Source organism: Drosophila bipectinata, chromosome XL (assembly GCF_030179905.1).
Source record: "Drosophila bipectinata strain 14024-0381.07 chromosome XL, DbipHiC1v2, whole genome shotgun sequence".
Classification (NCBI taxonomy): Eukaryota; Metazoa; Arthropoda; class Insecta; order Diptera; family Drosophilidae; genus Drosophila; species Drosophila bipectinata.
In genome coordinates, this window is record NC_091734.1 from 16,448,930 (window position 1) to 16,465,610 (window position 16,681).

A 16,681-nucleotide genomic window follows, 5' to 3' on the forward strand; every position below is an offset into this window, starting at 1 on the left:
AATTAAGTTTTAAGAAACTTTTTTATACCCTTGCAGAGGGTATTATAATTTTGTCCAAAAGTGTGCAACGCAGTGAAGGAGACATCTCCGACCCTATAAAGTATATATATTCTTGATCAGGATCACCTCCTGAGTTGATATGAGCATGTCCGTCTGTCCGTCTGTCCGTCTGTCTGTTTCTACGCGAACTAGTCTCTCAGTTTTAAAGCTATCGTCTTGAAACTTTGCACACACCCTTCTTTCCTTTGCACGCAGTATATAAGTCGGAACGGCCCAGATCGGCCGACTATATCCTATAGCTGCCATATAACTGATTGATCGGAAATGGTATAACTTTGGTGTTTTTAGAGTTAGAGAGTTCAAATTTGACACGAAAGCTATCTTTGGCAAACATTACGACATGCCAAATTTCATAAGGATCGGCCGACTATATCCTATAGCTGCCATATAACTGAACGATCGGAAATGACCCAACTTTCGTTTTTTTGAAGATAGAAAGCTGAAATTTAATACAGATTCTATTTTTGGTCAGTTGATCTAACGTACCAAATTTCATAAGAATCGGCTAACTATATCCGATGTTTGCGATATATATCCGGTTTTAGCTGCAAGGGTATATAAACTTCGGTTCCGCCCGAAGTTAGTTTTCCTTTCTTGTTTTTATATTAAGTTTTTTTATAATTAAATTTGAATACAATGTCCTTAATAATTTTGTTATTTTTTATTTCAAATAACGTAAATAAAAGTTGCTTGAGAGTCGGTATAAATATTTGTTGTTTTTTAAATTCACTTTTTAAATAAAAAATAGCTCTTATTTGCAGTTCATGGCGGATGAAAACACATATTAAAACCTTTTTTAAATTTACAAATAACCTTTTTTCAATTTTAGCTGACCATAAAAAATATTAACAAGAAAGGAAAGCTAACTTCGGACGGAGCCGAAGTTTATATACCCTTGCAGTTAAACCCGGATATATATCGCAAACATCGGATATAGTTGGCCGATCCTTATGATTATGATTTATCATAATAAAACCAATTAATTACAATAAAAAATCTAAAAAAAGTCCCAAACTTCTATCTTCAAAAATACGAAAGTTGATGTTTCTACCAAATACCATTTCCGATCGTTCAGTTATATGGCAGCTATAGGATATAGTCGGCCGATCCTAATGAAATTTCGTAGGTCAGATTAACTGATTAAAAATATAATCTGTACCAAATTCCAGCTTTCTATCTTCAAAAACACGAAAGTTGGGTTATTTTCGATCGTTCAGTTATATGGCAGCTATAAGATATAGGCGGCCGATCCTTATGAAATTTGGCATGACGTAATGTTTTGCCAAAAATAGCTCTCATGTCAAATTTGAACTCTCTAACTCTAAAAACACAAAAGTTATACCATTTCCGATCAATCAGTTATATGGCAGCTATAGGATATAGTCGGCCGATCCGGGCCGTTCCGACTTATATACTGCGTGCAAAGGAAAGAAGGGTGTGTGCAAAGTTTCAAGACGATAGCTTTAAAACTGAGAGACTAGTTCGCGTAGAAACAGACAGACGGACAGACAGACGGACAGACAGACGGACAGACGGACATGCTCATATCAACTCAGGAGGTGATCCTGATCAAGAATATATATACTTTATAGGGTCGAAGATGTCTCCTTCACTGCGTTGCACACTTTTGGACAAAATTATAATACCCTCTGCAAGGGTATAAAAATACTCGATATATCGATTTTTTTATGTGATATTTCTTAATATTATCGATTGATAATTTTTTCACTGCAAATATCATCAATACGATATTTTTTTAAAAACCAACAACCCTACTCGCAAGTGCAACCTTGATTTCGAATATCCCCCATTTCCGATTCCATTGTACGCCAATTTCCCTTTGAATTTTATACTGAGGGAATCACTTCAGAGAAGACGCTTCAATTGCCACATCCTCCTGTCAACTGATGTCCCGCCCCATTTCAGCAATAAAAGAGGCCGATAAGCCCTGTTTACCCCCAAGCCGACCACCAAAAATCCAACCACCACCTACCTCCACGGCCGTCTCTTCACTCAGACTGCTGGAAGCGGCGAGGCTTCTTAAAGAGACCATTCTGTGAGCGTCTTGACGGTAGACGGTTGGACGGCAGATGGATGGATGGAGCTTTGAACGGTGGGTGGCAGGCTATAGACCGACATACATACTTACACTCTCGACACTTAAAACACCCAACAGTTCCAGTAAATCTGTTGTCTTAACGCATAATAAATCAGCCACAATTTAAATGGCCATTCAGCTACATGGGCATTGACTTTGACTTTGACAGACCCATCGCCTTGGGCTGTGCAGCTTGACTGCCGCTGCCTCTGCCACTTCCATGGGCCAAATTAAATATGCCACACTTCAGCTGCCATTCTAGCAATGTTCAATCAATCAATCACAGCCAGAGCCCCAGCCACAGGAAGGCAGCAGTAGTCGACTTCCCTCAGCCTCTAGAGTCTAGACCCATCAGGCCCACAGGACTGCTATTCGTTCTTCCTGACTAATTAAATACGCTCATAAATTCAAAAGGGAATTATCATCGTCATGTCAATCTCAATCTTATCCCTCAGCACCATCTTCCTGCATGTCCTGGTGGGTTGCCATCTATATTGTTGCCATTGAAGCCGCTGATATGCCAAAAAGCCACAAAACTGTTTTGTTTTAGCTGTTGTTGACTATTGCGGTTCACGGGCCCGCTTCCTGGCCCAGAACCTATTCTTAGTGCAGCTTCCCGGCCCGTCGAGGTCCTTGTAGCAAAGCCTTTGTTGCTGGTATTCGACCTGAACTGAACTGCTCCGACGATGCGCGGATTATTGATTGAATAGTTTGGTCGAGTGTTTTCCAAGGCCTTATTTGAATGGAAACAGCAAAGAAACATGCATTGGGAGACTTATTTAAAAAAAAATCAACAATTAAATCACAAGCCTCAATGACACAAGTGGGACCTATTTTGATTCATTTAAATGCTCTCCAGCGAATAAATGTGGGTTTCAGGCCTCAATATCAATGCATCAGGGCAATCCTCGCCTCCTTGGTGATTCAACGTCAAATAACGTCGCCTCCAACGGCTAAAAGTTGTAAACACTTTTAGCAAACCTTTATCCCTGGATACTAGGACTTTATCCGATACCTATTTAGTAGAGTTTATAGAAAAATTATGTGCCTCCTTAATCACATTTCGAGAAGCGCTGGCCCCTGATTTGTTGGCTCATCAGGACTTTGTTGGCACATTAAGAAGGTAAAAATGGTTTTGGCTTACCAACCCATGTGTAAATTTTTTCAACTTTTCAGCAACTTGTGTTAAGCTTAAATACTTTCCCTCCCACCTCCACCGCCGTGGTTGCAAGTCTGGCATGGATTAAGTTAAACTAAGCCTCTTTCAGTCAGATCCCATATGATCATGGATATAAAGCCTATTTGGCAATAAATCTTAACCAATAATGACCATTTTTACTCCGGCCTAGGGAGAAGGTGGAGGACCTAGTCATAGGGCAAAGTCTTTTCCTCATAGATGACACTAATAACAGATTTTGTGGCCGTTCCGAAAAGTTTTGGAAATGCTACGACAAATGGGCCACTGGCCTCCCACCTTCCACTCAAGTTCTCTTGGGGTGAGAAATGTGTCAAATATGTGCTCGTTTGGTTGCTAGGATTTTGCGGTTTTTCGGTTTCAGCACCTTCTTTGAAATGATGATTAGTGCTCATAACTTGAAAGACGCTCATTGCTAAAAACAAATACGCAAAAGGGATCAAAAGCAATCTCAGTGTTAGGTTATTACAAGTTTGGCAGAATAACGATTGTTTAATACTCCGCGTGGGTTATGGCTACCCACAGTCAATAGAAATACTGAAACAAAGCCTGTGTGGCACTTGACATTCCTGTGCTGCCACAAAGAATGAGGTCTCTGATTCATAGGCTCGGATTTGGGCATATGGTGGAGGTGGAACCCACTTGGATTTCAGACAGCACTTGTGAAAAGGGCAAAAAATGAAATTTGACGATAAGCAGTGTGGCCTTAAAATATGGTTAAAGTGACTTCAAGACAATTATGGCAGGGGACGTGTCTGGGATGTATGGCTGGGTGGTATCGTTCGGGGCTGCGGCTTTAATAGAGAAGCGCTTCTTGATATAAAAGAAACTTTCCGCCCTACGACTTGGCGGCCATAACTTCTATTTTTACGACCAACAGCAACCCGCAGCGATGCTAGATAAAGAAGACAGATATTAACGCAGAGCGAGTGCGGTGTGTACAAGCCCTAGAGCGGAAAACTTTGCCTCATCGACCTTGAACATCTGCAGAACGCATCCCCGATTTTGGTATCCGGGAAGCAAATCTCACTTGCCGTTTGCAAATGCTTGTAAATATTTCGGAGGACATGGCATAGCCAGGACGACCATCGCACCCGGAACCCGGAAAATTGAGCCTAGACAATGCCTCAGGTCCTGGCAGGACCCCTATTTTTCATGTCGGGCAGAAACAGGGGACCGGTACGATGGGAACGCCTCCAGTCAAAAGATGGTAAATTATTTTTTTATTGCCAGAAAGGAGCTCTGTGGCGGCGGGGCCCGCGGGTAGGGGAGCTGGACGGACCTTTCAATGACAGAAAGCGTTAAGTACAAACAAAGTGAAAATTATTGCCCGTGCGGGCCCGAAGTTTTTCCCCATAGCCCACTCAACCCAGTTCAGCCATCAGCCACAGCGTCAAACAAAGCCCTTGAAGTAAAACTTTTGCTGCCTTTCGTCGCTTTGTCTTTACTTAACTTTGGTCTTCTGAAGTCACCAACTGCAGTTTTGAAAGGCTGACTTCGGGACTGGCTTTGTGGTCGCAGCTCGAACACGTTAACTCCGAGGTGACTTTTGTGGAGGCCAATGATTATTGCACCTTATTTCAACTGTAGTAGGCAGATACCACGGTTCTGGTCTCAAAAGCTCCACCCTTGTCATGATGGTGCCCGCCGACTGACAGGCGACTAGTTCAATATTTAACCAACCTAACCTAACCAACTTGATTTTAAAATGTTCCTATAGGGTTTGTATTCCCGGCCGTTGTGGAACTTCTTAACTTATTTGCAAGCCACCCTTAACACTCTACAGCAACTTCTTAAGACCTTCATTAATATCATTTCGCAGCTAGTTACAGAGACAACCAGTGAAAGTGATTTTAACTAGAGCGACACCATAATAACGCCCTTTTCCTAATAAACAATATTTATTAGTAAGTCTTTTAAAACTAGCACTTATAGGAATGATGCCAGAAGTGCTTATTCCTTCCCTTTGTTGGTTCTCTGCAAATCGTTTCATTCAAAGGTGTAATTTTTAAGGCAGGGAACACTTTTAAAAGAAACCTTGCCTGCATGGGTGTTACAGAAGCCGACCTGGAAAAAGTGACGGCGCTAACAATATAAAAATAAACCGTGCACCATACAAGAACCGAGTATAAATAAAAGACACTCTGCATATTTTATGAAAACTGCCACAGCGAGAGCTTGAAAATGAACACGACAGCGGGATGGATAGCCATTGGGCCAAGGATGGCGCTTCTCACGAATTGGAAAAATTAAAATTTTTCCTGCAGCGGTATAATTATACCTACACGCCCGACTAGAGAGCCGGCAGAAAATGTGGGATTATAAATTATTTATTTAAAAATTGCAAAAAAACAAAAAATGCCAGCGAAAACACACACTACTCATGCTCGAACCCATGTCAAATGTCACCCGCAAATAGCAGCTACGCCCTTCCGACACTGAATCGAAGCTGCTACTGGAGTTGGCCAGATGGGCAAGACTTGAAGCAGCATAAACGATGCTAAAAGTTTTTCTTTTGATTGATTTGAGTCATTTGAGTGGTCTGCTGCTCGCTGAGGATGCATTTCAAACTCGATTCATATGGCTGTAGACCACAAAACAGTCCTCTAATTAGTGTCTATTTGTGATATATCTCTCTAGTCTCTGGTCCTGTGGCATAAAGTTGTTTCTATAGCCGAAAGCTGCTTGCCCGACTATCATTGAAACGTGCGTAAATGAAAAAAACCTTTTGCATAATACTCTAACGAGAGTGGCACGCAAACTGGATCCTGTTCCATTGAAAGCACAAAATGAAAGGAAAAACCAAAACAAACTGCAAGCCCGGCCGCTGCCTCTTTTGTGTCCTCTCCCCGATGCCACCTGTGTTTTCTTTCGCTCTGTGTGTTTTTCACAAACTTTCAAAAGTCCTTCTATACACCCGTCCCTCTCGACTTGTCCCGCCCGGCACGCCACACACATCCCATGCCTCTTGCACCTAACCTATTCGTCATACCATATTAGTCGTAAAAGTTTGGTTCGAAACGCAATCCAAACGATTCCCACGAGTCTTCGTAGGTAAGGACGAGTGGAAGGATCGGGGGAATGGGCGGACTGTCGGATGGACCTCGAAAGCGATATGGTACGTGATAGCGGGTAGCGAAAAGGACACCTGATTGTGCGGACCCACTAACAAGATAAATCATTAGGTGTTCTATTGAGCTTTTCCTCTTATTCGTGCTTGGCTTGCCACGATCCAATCACGGGATGGATCCAATCATAATTGATTTGCAATTCCTTTTAAATTTGACAGCTGCTTTCTGAGGAAAATAGTTACAGAATTACAGGCTGCGCCCCGGGAAAACCTGATGAATGTCAGCATGAATAAAATATGAAATAAATATGAGGCAGAGGCAGAAATGACTATACGAGGACTGCTTAAGAACTATACGACAAATGTACGCAAAAGTATCGCATGTCGAAAAGTTGAACTTTACAATTTCTTGCCAGAAGTTTGTTGGAGATGTGTTGGGTGTTTCGTTTAATTTCAATGAGTCTTTCATTTTAGTTGAACTATAGCGCTTTCAGAAACAAAATTTGATTTATCTGTGGCACAGATATTTTATAATAATTTGGCATTAAAATCTAAATTTTGATTTTAAATCTTAAAAATCATACCCCTGTCATATGAGCTGCGGTACGTTTCAACAAACTAGAAGCGCGTTTTTATTGAAAAGCTTATTTTTATCTCGTTCCAATGACGTCGTGCCAACGTCAAGCTCTTTTAATCGGATTTCCTCAAAAGTTTGGAAGTATATAATTTTTTGTATGCCTGCAACCAAAAATAGTCTTAACAAGAAAGCAAAGCTAACTTCGGGCGGAGCCGAAGTTGATATACCCTTGCAGCTAAAACCGGATATATATCTCAAACATCGGATATAGTTGGCCGATCCTTATGGGAATATGAATATATAATCCAATTTATTACAATACAAAATCTAAAAAAAGTCTCAAGCTTCTATCTTCAAAAATACCAAAGTTGGTATTTCTACCAAAAACCATTTCCGATCGTACAGTTATATGTCAGCTATAAGATATAGTCAACCGATCGTTATGAAATTTGGTAGATCGGATTAACTGACCAAAAATAGAATGTGTACCAAGTGCCAGCTTTCTATCATCAAAAACACGAAAGTTGGGTCATTTCCGATCGTTCAGTTATATGGCAGCTATAGGATATAGTCGGCCGATCCTTATGAAATTTGGCATGTCGTATTATGTTGCCAAAAAAAGCTCTCACCTAAAATTTGAACTCTCTAACTTTAAAAACACCAAAGTTATACTATTTCCGATCAATCAGTTATATGGCAGCTATAGGATATAGTCGACCGATCCGGGCCGTTCCGACTTATATACTGCGTGCAAAGGAAAGAAGGATGTGTGCAAAGTTTCAAGACGATAGCTTTAAAACTGAGAGACTAGTTTGCGTAGAAACAGACAGACGGACAGACAGACGGACAGACGGACAGACGGACAGACGGACATGCTCATATCAACTCAGGAGGTGATCCTGATCAAGAATATATATACTTTATAGGGTCGGAGATGTCTCCTTCACTGCGTTGCACACTTTTGACCAAAATTATAATACCCTCTGCAAGGGTATAAAAAGTTCATTAGAAGTAGAATTTATTTATATTTTTTTAAACGAGCTACAGTGAAAAGTTTTTTAAAAAATTGAACTTTTTATATCCAGTACTCGTGGAGTTGTATGTAACATAAAGATGGAATCTCTCCGAACCCATAAAGTATATATATTCTTCATCAGCATTAACAACCGAGCCGATATAGCTATGTCCCTCGGTCCGTATGAACGCGTGGGTCTCAGAAACTATAGGAGATAGACCTATAGGATTTGGCATGGAACTAGTTTGTCTCAAATTTGTGTCACGCTCCCTTACGCTCCCTAATTGGACTATTTTTGTAGCGCCAGTACAGGAAGACTTTTTAAAAAATTTTTGTCAAACTATTTCTATATTTAATTTATACTTTAAAAACAAATTTCATCCAAATCGGCCGATTTTTAGAGGAGATATATCCATATATTTATATATCGTTTTCCATACAAATAAGCTAACATTTTAAAGCTTGGATCTCGAAGACTATATGATATAGAACTATCTGATTTGGAACTTAGACTCGTATAGTATCCGAGCAGGTCAAGTTTGAGTCAAAAGTTTTCTACGCCAACTCCCGATCCCAAAACGGAAAACTAGTTGTAGCGCCAGTTCGTTAATGTTTTTGGGAAATGTTTTGATGCCAAACTTTTCCAATGGCTAATCTACACCTGCAAATAATAATTCAACCAAATAGGAACAGGAGTTATAGACTTTTTAGTTCGTTCTCCACTGAATCGGTAGTATTGACATTCGGAAACTTTAATATTTTGAAAAATAGAAGATTGGAACTTTTTTATATGTATCCGATATTTGCGATATATATCCGATCATAACTGATCGGCTCCTCCCAAAGTTAGCTTTCCTTTTTTGCATCTTTACATAATAACAAATTCAAAAAAAAATTTCATAAAATTAGTTGCATAAAGATTTATCCAAGCTTAACACATCACAACTAGAAACTATTTTACTGCTTTTTCAAATAGTTTTAAACAAGGGAAATACTACTATTTAAAATCTGATCCCTTCCGAGCAGGTGCTAAGAATTCATTACCCACGGACCCTACTTCGCAAAATATTCTCCAACCCTTCCTAGAATATCTGTATCTGTATACACAGATAGAAACTTCATAACGGAGGATGCAATGCTAAAACGCATTGGAAAATCAACATAAGCAATGATAATAGAACTGTGACCGAAATGAAATCTGATAAAATGCGGTGAAAGGTTAAGGAAAGAATATAGAATAATAAACTAAATCGACAGCGACGAGGTGGAACCTTGGCAAGGACAAGGCAGAAATCATAAAAACGATATGAAATTTATGCGCATATTTCATTTCCTTTGGGGGAATCGCTCCTGCAACCACACCAAGTATCTCATGGCAAGATTCGATGAGAAGAGCCGGGCACATCTTCTTTCTACTCTCTAAATGGTGGATGTTTCCCTAACATTTGATTTGATATTTTTTCTATGTATTCTAGCATTTTATTTTTTTGCGGCTGATATAATGACGCCCATTCCAATATTTTGCCGAAGCTTCCACACCGCCCCCTTAGTTAGGTACTCGGAGATGTCTACGTTTATGCGGGGACACTGTGCTTCCAGACACAAAGTGTTAAAAATGTTGAGTCCTGCCACCTAATAAGCCACAAGGTCTAGCTTACGTATATCCTGCAGCATAATTGGGAAAGTACCTGAATCCTCCGAATTTTTAAGACATTTGATATTGGCACCTCAATGGCACCGCTGTACTCGCTCAAAGAGCCAGATTCAACTCAGATTCGGAGTCAGAAAAAAGGAAATAGATACTTAAATCAGTCCCAATCAATAATGAATAAAAATAAAACAAAAAGCTTAAAATACTTTTATATCATCCATTAGGGCTAATAGTCTGTATGCCATAGTCCACAAAAGTTTCAAGAGTCCCACAAAATAACTTTGAATGTGTTCGAAGCATCTTCTGGAGCCCAGTGTCTCTCCCTGGTTGTTTTTGATTTTTAGTTGCCAGTTTTCATTTTTCAGTTGCCAGTTTTCAGCCATTTTCTGGCATTCACTTTTGTTGCCGCCCCTGCACGACTTTTCGCAACTTTCTCACCGTCCTGGCACTACTAGCCGACTGTTGTCGTTACTGTCGGGGTATTGATTCGCACCACAATGCAGGTACAGGGGGCAGGCACCCACCTGATGTGCCATCGACACGACCCCCTATCCGTTCCCCATTGCCAGCACCATTTGGGCTTTCACCTGAGTACTGCGGCCGAAGGCACGGATATCTCTGCGACGGTAACATACATATATAAAAAAAAAACTCTCAACTCTTGATGTTTTTTCAATTTTAAATTGTTGCCATTGCTTCTTTTTAAAACATTACGTTTTGCGAAGGAGAATGAGATAAGAATTTGAGCAAGCTTGCACTAAAATGGGCCTGCATCGCCCGTTTTACTGCCCCAGGTTTAAGTTCTACGGCCAAGTCATCTGAGCTTTGTGGCGATGTGATGATTTTCTTTACCAACTTTTCTTTACCAACTTACCAATATGTTTGGCGACGAAAACTCATCGCCCTCTTTATTGACGACTACGATACCTCCAGATTGGAGACAGCTGAATTCAGCTGAACCCCAGCTAAAGGTACCTGGTGGACCGGTCGCCCCTCGCTCAGTAGAGCTTAAATTACTGTCATCTATTATGCGCGATTTACCGTTTGTCAAGACAATGCCGCAACTCTTCGTCATCTGCATCACCAGCTGCTTGTGGAAAAAGTTTCTCCTAATTTCAACTTGCACCTAAGCTGCTTAAGAACTGGGAGTGTGAAGGGCTGGACTGGATGGGGCGTACTGGAGGCGGGGAGACAAGCACAGATGCAATAATTTACGCCGCATCAACATATAAATCTGTCAAAGTTGTTTAAAAATGATATAAAAATAAATAAAATCCCCGAACGGAAGGAGGAGGTGGTACGAAAGCCGAGTGGCATACACCATAAACAAAACAAAAAAAAAGAACAAAGAACACGAGAAATGAAAGCAAACATCGGACGCATCCGAAGTTGAAATACCCTTGCAACATGTTCAACCTTGCAGGCATATACAACATGTCAATTAGGATCCCTACTCCACTTTGTTAAGCAACCGATTCAGAGACCGGTTTGAGTTCCGCTGATGAAAAATCTGATGAGCCCTGTGAAAAGTTGATTTTATGCATGTGTGGGAAACTACTCTCAGTCCGTATTAAATTCCTCAAATGCGTTTCAAACATCTGGACTAACTTTGAATACCCTGCGAGCGTCTAAAAAGAACCTTGTTCGAAACAGAACAGAGTTCTTTCCGAAAGCCGACAGCAACATAGACAAACGAAATAAATAAAATGAAGCGGAGCAGAGCTGAGGATAGAAGAGGGCACTAAGTGTCTTTGTGTTGAGGCCTCTGGCGGCCATCCCTGATCGGCCCTTGACACACCCACCTAATCGTTTGCGTACATCTCTCATTTAGCAGTAAACAAATTAAGTTGTTTGTTGGTAATTGTTTTGCTGCTGTGTCGCCAAAGCCAAAGCCAAACGGGAAACTCGCCGAAAAGGTCATGATCTAAGAGTGATATATGTACTTCTAGTGCACACTATATATACTTTTAATGACTTACAACTGCACAGAGAAACAGTACACAAAACTACTTATAACAGTATTATTCGTTTAAATATTTTAATATATATTATATTTTTTGTTCAAATTCGTTCCAAATAATATAGTTTTGTGGGTTTGAAATCCCCTAGGACTACTCGAAGGGGAAACTTTTCGCTCGGCAATGGTTGTAGGAAAAACGACTCAATTTAACTTCAACTACGATTTCGGGAGCCAAAAAATGGAAACCTAACCAAAATTTCTGTTTTGGATACCATATGCATCTTCATATATAGCATATAGCTCATACAGAAAATTACGAGCCAAGAGGAGCTGATAACATAGTTTTGAAAGGAGATCTAGTTATTTTTAGTTATTAGTTATTTTTAGGGATAATTAGGTGTCATCTGTGTTTTGTGATATATCTCGCGAGCTCTTTTAAGTATTAAATTAATAGTGCAAAATAAAACGCTTATGCTTGGTATAAATTTCATATTTAATCTGAATAGAAGCGTTAAGGAAGCCTTATTAGATTACAACATAATAATTTGTTGACAGTGCTCGACTGCAACGCATTAATTTCGACGGAAGAAATACACGTTATGGCCAATGACAGGAGTTAGCGCAAGGCTAGGGTGTTCCGGGACTTACTATGTTCCTATTATTTGCGTTGATATCCATTTTTTATATTCAGCGAAGTAACTCTAAGATACGACATTTAAGTACAACATTTATGCGTTCTCATCTTAGTGCCCTTCAAATGTCAGATCATGAGCATGAAAGGGGTTGAAGAAAACATGGTCCTTGTGTGCCATTGTTTTTGGGACGAAATCAGAATACTAATAACGATTCTTTTTTTTTAATCAAGCCATAATAAGTTGAAAACAATGCGGAAAATATTCAGACATTGGTTCCTTATATAGCGCGTTTTACTTACCCAATTGCTTGCCTTTTCATCTGAATGTACTGGCTGACTTCGCTAAGTCCCCGCCTAATTACAATTTTAAAAAGGAATTCGTTACCTGCAAAAAAAAATGGAAACTGTCATTAAAAAATGGCCAAATAAATGCATTCTTAGTTAGTAATATTCTTAATAAGTGTAACCGACATAAATAGTTTGTCATAAAACTAATTTTGTTCTTTTCCACTGTCCAGGAATGCCATAGTAAGCTCCTTTTATTAATGAGGTTAACATGCGAACAATCAAGGAAACCCATCTTCGGGGACTCGTAGCTTTTAGAAGCTGATCAAGAAAATGTATGCTTACTAAGGGAGACGGGAACATCCCATCTTCCTGTTGTTGTATAGCACGAGTAACAGACATAAAGAGTCCCGAACTTTTACTGCCAAAACCTTCAACCTTGAACCTCGAACCTTGAAAGGAAGCAACAAGATGTAAGGTGCGATTTTTAAGAAAATCTCAAGATGGGCTGTTTTGAAAAATTCACTTTGTAGAGCACTTTGACTCTGGGATATCTCCCAACCGCCGCAGATCTACCTCTCTTCGTAAGTAGTGTCTAGATTGCATTGTCTAATTACCTTCACAAAGGTATAATATCCTTCGCAAGAGTATAAACAAGTTCCCAAGGTTTGCAGTGGAACACGTTCTTTCGCACACCTAACCAGTTTTCTTTACGACCATCTTGTGTACAATTCAAATCGTGCGAAAACAAATGCAAGTATATTTTCAGCGCCTAGCGAGCATTAAAATATGACACAGGACATCCAACTTTGTCTAGAAGCCCTGCACTTCAAGACTTATTTTGTATCTATTTTTAATCCACTTAGGACAGGATAATACAAACATGCAGCTTTAAGTGTAAAGTAAAGTAACAGACTTTTAAAAGTAAACCGACAAATCTACAAATCTACACCCGTAATTTTACCTTCTCTACAACTCTTGAGCCCTCGAACCAAAGTCCAATATTGATTAATATATGTGTAGGTATATATATTAAACTGTATAAATAAAATCAAAGATTATAAAGTACATAGATGGGACATCAGGGCCCAAAACGGTCAACTTTTTGCGTCGAGCTTGTAGGTGAGGGGGGAACGCACATGCATACGATTCTATTTTTAGAACTCTTTACATGTACCCGTCAACAAAAATGTGAACCTATGTATGTATGTGTGACTGCTCGCACGACGGAGTAAAAATGTTTTGGCTTCCAAATTTTAATTTCAATTTCGCGTTTCTGTTTTCGATGCGCCGATGTGGTAGTTGGTGGAACAAATTGTATTTTTGATCAATGCAGATCAAGACAGGATGGTAGCGTAATGTATAGAGTAGTTACTCTATGTGCAATTTTTCTGTGTTCAAATCCTCGTTAGGACTTTGAACTTAGGACTTTCTTTTATAATTATTATTATTATTTTTTTTTTTAATTGTAATATTTTTCTTTAATTTTACAATTGTAAAATTGTTTAATTCTTCATTATGTCCCGCTAATAAAATGCTAATAAAATTTCAATTGAGTCCTTCCGGTATTTCGTCATCCGATACGTCCGTCACTTATTTTTACAACTGTAGTAGAATGCAATTAATAAAAAAGAATAATAAAAAAAATAAAAGTAAATCTAAAAATAATCATAAAACTAAAACTTGATCAAAATTGAAACAACCGCCCGCTAATGAAATCGAACCCAGGACCCCATGAATAAGGACCACGCATTATCCATCTAGGCTACCCTCGAAGTTGATTTTATGATACTTAAAATTGGTGTTAAAGGAGGCGCTAGAATCTATAGCAAAAACAGAGTTGACGAGTAAGGATAGTAAAAGATATTTCTGATCTCTTTACTCTTACATTGGTTCGGTTACAACGTTTCAAACTTTCATCGTTCCAAAGATGTTACGATCTAAAAATAGAATTCTCTCTCTCCCTATCTCATCTGCCAGCCGTTTGTCGTGGAACCCGCTCTCAAATGTTTTCATTATTACAGCGGGTTCCACGACGGAAAAAATGAAAACATTTGAGAGCGGGTTCCACGACGCGGCCTGCCAAAATGCCGTAGAACCCGCACTTATAGACATTTTTACAGCGGGTTCCACTACGAACTGAGACGATGTTAAGGTGATTTTACAATTTTGTATTTTTTTTATTGGATTATAAATTTAGAAAAATACATTAAAATAATAAAAATATAATATAAATAGATTTAAAATTAAAAAAAAAATGGACTTCCCCCGAGCCTGGTTTGAACTCATTTTACTTTGCACACCAGCCAAACACTCTACCACTCGGCTATTCCTCATTCTTTGTCGCGCGAAAAATTTCTCAAACTTAACTTGTCGCGCAATGGAACCCGCTCGTTCCAGCGGGTTCCACTGCTGGAACCCGCCATAGAAAATTTTTCTTTGTATGAGATGTCCCATCTATGTACTGTATAATCTTTGATAAAATATATGGCAAAGACTAGAACGATAGCATTGGAATAACTCATTAAAAGAAAAGCTTTACATCAAAAAAGTTTCTATGGAGGATGTAAGCAATTTATATTGAATATCTGTGTTTTAACTTCGGCTTTAGGAGAGAGGTCATTAAAATTTGATTGATATTTATATGACTATGAAATAATATTGTATAATTTAATAAGAGCTTTCTACCGAATATTTTTAATAGTTCATGTGCTACAAGCTTAGCACCTAAAAGTGTTCAGAAGTTTATGTTGTGTAATCGGAAACAGAATCCCGATAACCATGAATTCATCGTCTAGGGTTTAGACTATAGAATCTAGACTCCTGGTTTCCAAAGTTTCCTGGTCTCCGAGTTTTTTTGTATAAGATAAGCTGGCTTATCTGCCCAGAAGTCACCCCATTTTACAAAGGAACGAAACCAAGCGCTAATTGAGTTTACTTCAGGCTTTTATACAGCAATTGTAGCTTGAATAAAAAAAATGTTGCTATAAGCAATGATAATTATAAGCTGTACGTCATAGAAATATTGTATAGATCTTACCTCCTTCTATTTGACGGCAAAAGGTCTTAGGATATTGATGGAATGAATGAATATTAAACTGCAGGAGATGCAAACAAGTTGGAAATTAGATTATAACTTTTCAGATGGGAGTTGTGCAAATTTATTCGAAAATAGCATCTGGCGTAACCCACCCAAACCAGGCCGGTTACTGAGGTGCCTCGGTGAAGCGAGATGAATAATGGCTTCAATACGGGATTACATTGTTGTCCTACGAGCCACGTAATTAATGATTCTTGATTGTTTCCAGACGACCTGCCTTACTCTCGACTCCCACTGGACTTCAAGCCACCTGTCCCCTGATACCCAGATCGCGTTACTCGAATCGTATAAAGTCTTTGGTGATTTAAAGTAAAAGTTAAATTTCCGATGGCCCATAAACAAAGTGATGAGCGAGGAAAAAGCTTAAATCTGCCGGATCTCATGTTGCTATTTACGACCTTTAAAAAATTGATGAGCTCAGCGAAGCAAGCAGAAAGCACCAAGCGCCCACATCCATATTTCACACCCCCCTCCACATCCACATCCACAAAAGCTTCCAAGCCCCGCGCTCATACACACGCTTGCATAATTAACACTTTGGTTAGACGTAGGTAAATATTTAGCATGTGTCTACACAACTGAAAGAGGACTGCGGCTGTGTCCGACCCGCAAATAAATGCTACAAATAATAAAAAAAAAAAAACTTGACTGCCGACGTGTAGAGCCAGGAGGGGGCGGGAGTACCGGCTCCCAGAAACTCGAGCAGACCAGGGCCAGGAAAGGCCAAAAGGTACTCAACTAACTTTGACAAGGGCAGGGCCCAAGAGGTGGCTGGGAACCAAAGAATTGCTCTAATTTAGGCGCAAGAAGACCAGTGGCTTCGTGGCATGAACGGGATCCACCGACGCTTTTACTGACATGGAAGGTGTGTCGGACAATCCCTGGACTCTTGATAATTTGAATGTCCGGAATCGAAGAAATGCAAAGCCTCTAAGGTACCAAAACTGTTTGGTGTCCGATTAGGTATGGTATGAATGTCTTAATCGAAAGTTTTCTATCTTCGAGGAGGGGTTTTATTTTTCAAATATCTTGCAAA

The 16,681-nt window shown here is 39.5% G+C and overlaps 1 protein-coding gene across 3 annotated transcripts in view; it reads right to left on the reverse strand.

Moving 5' to 3' along the window:
* LOC122321326 (uncharacterized) overlaps nucleotides 1-16,681 on the reverse strand; it is a 105,301-nt gene that overhangs the window by 77,839 nt on the left and 10,781 nt on the right. For all 3 annotated transcript variants that reach the window (XM_043211138.2, XM_043211137.2, XM_070281744.1), the window contains exon 2: nucleotides 12,561-12,645. In XM_043211138.2, the coding sequence (XP_043067073.1) occupies nucleotides 12,561-12,645 (85 nt within the window). The remainder of the gene's footprint in view (nucleotides 1-12,560; nucleotides 12,646-16,681) is intronic.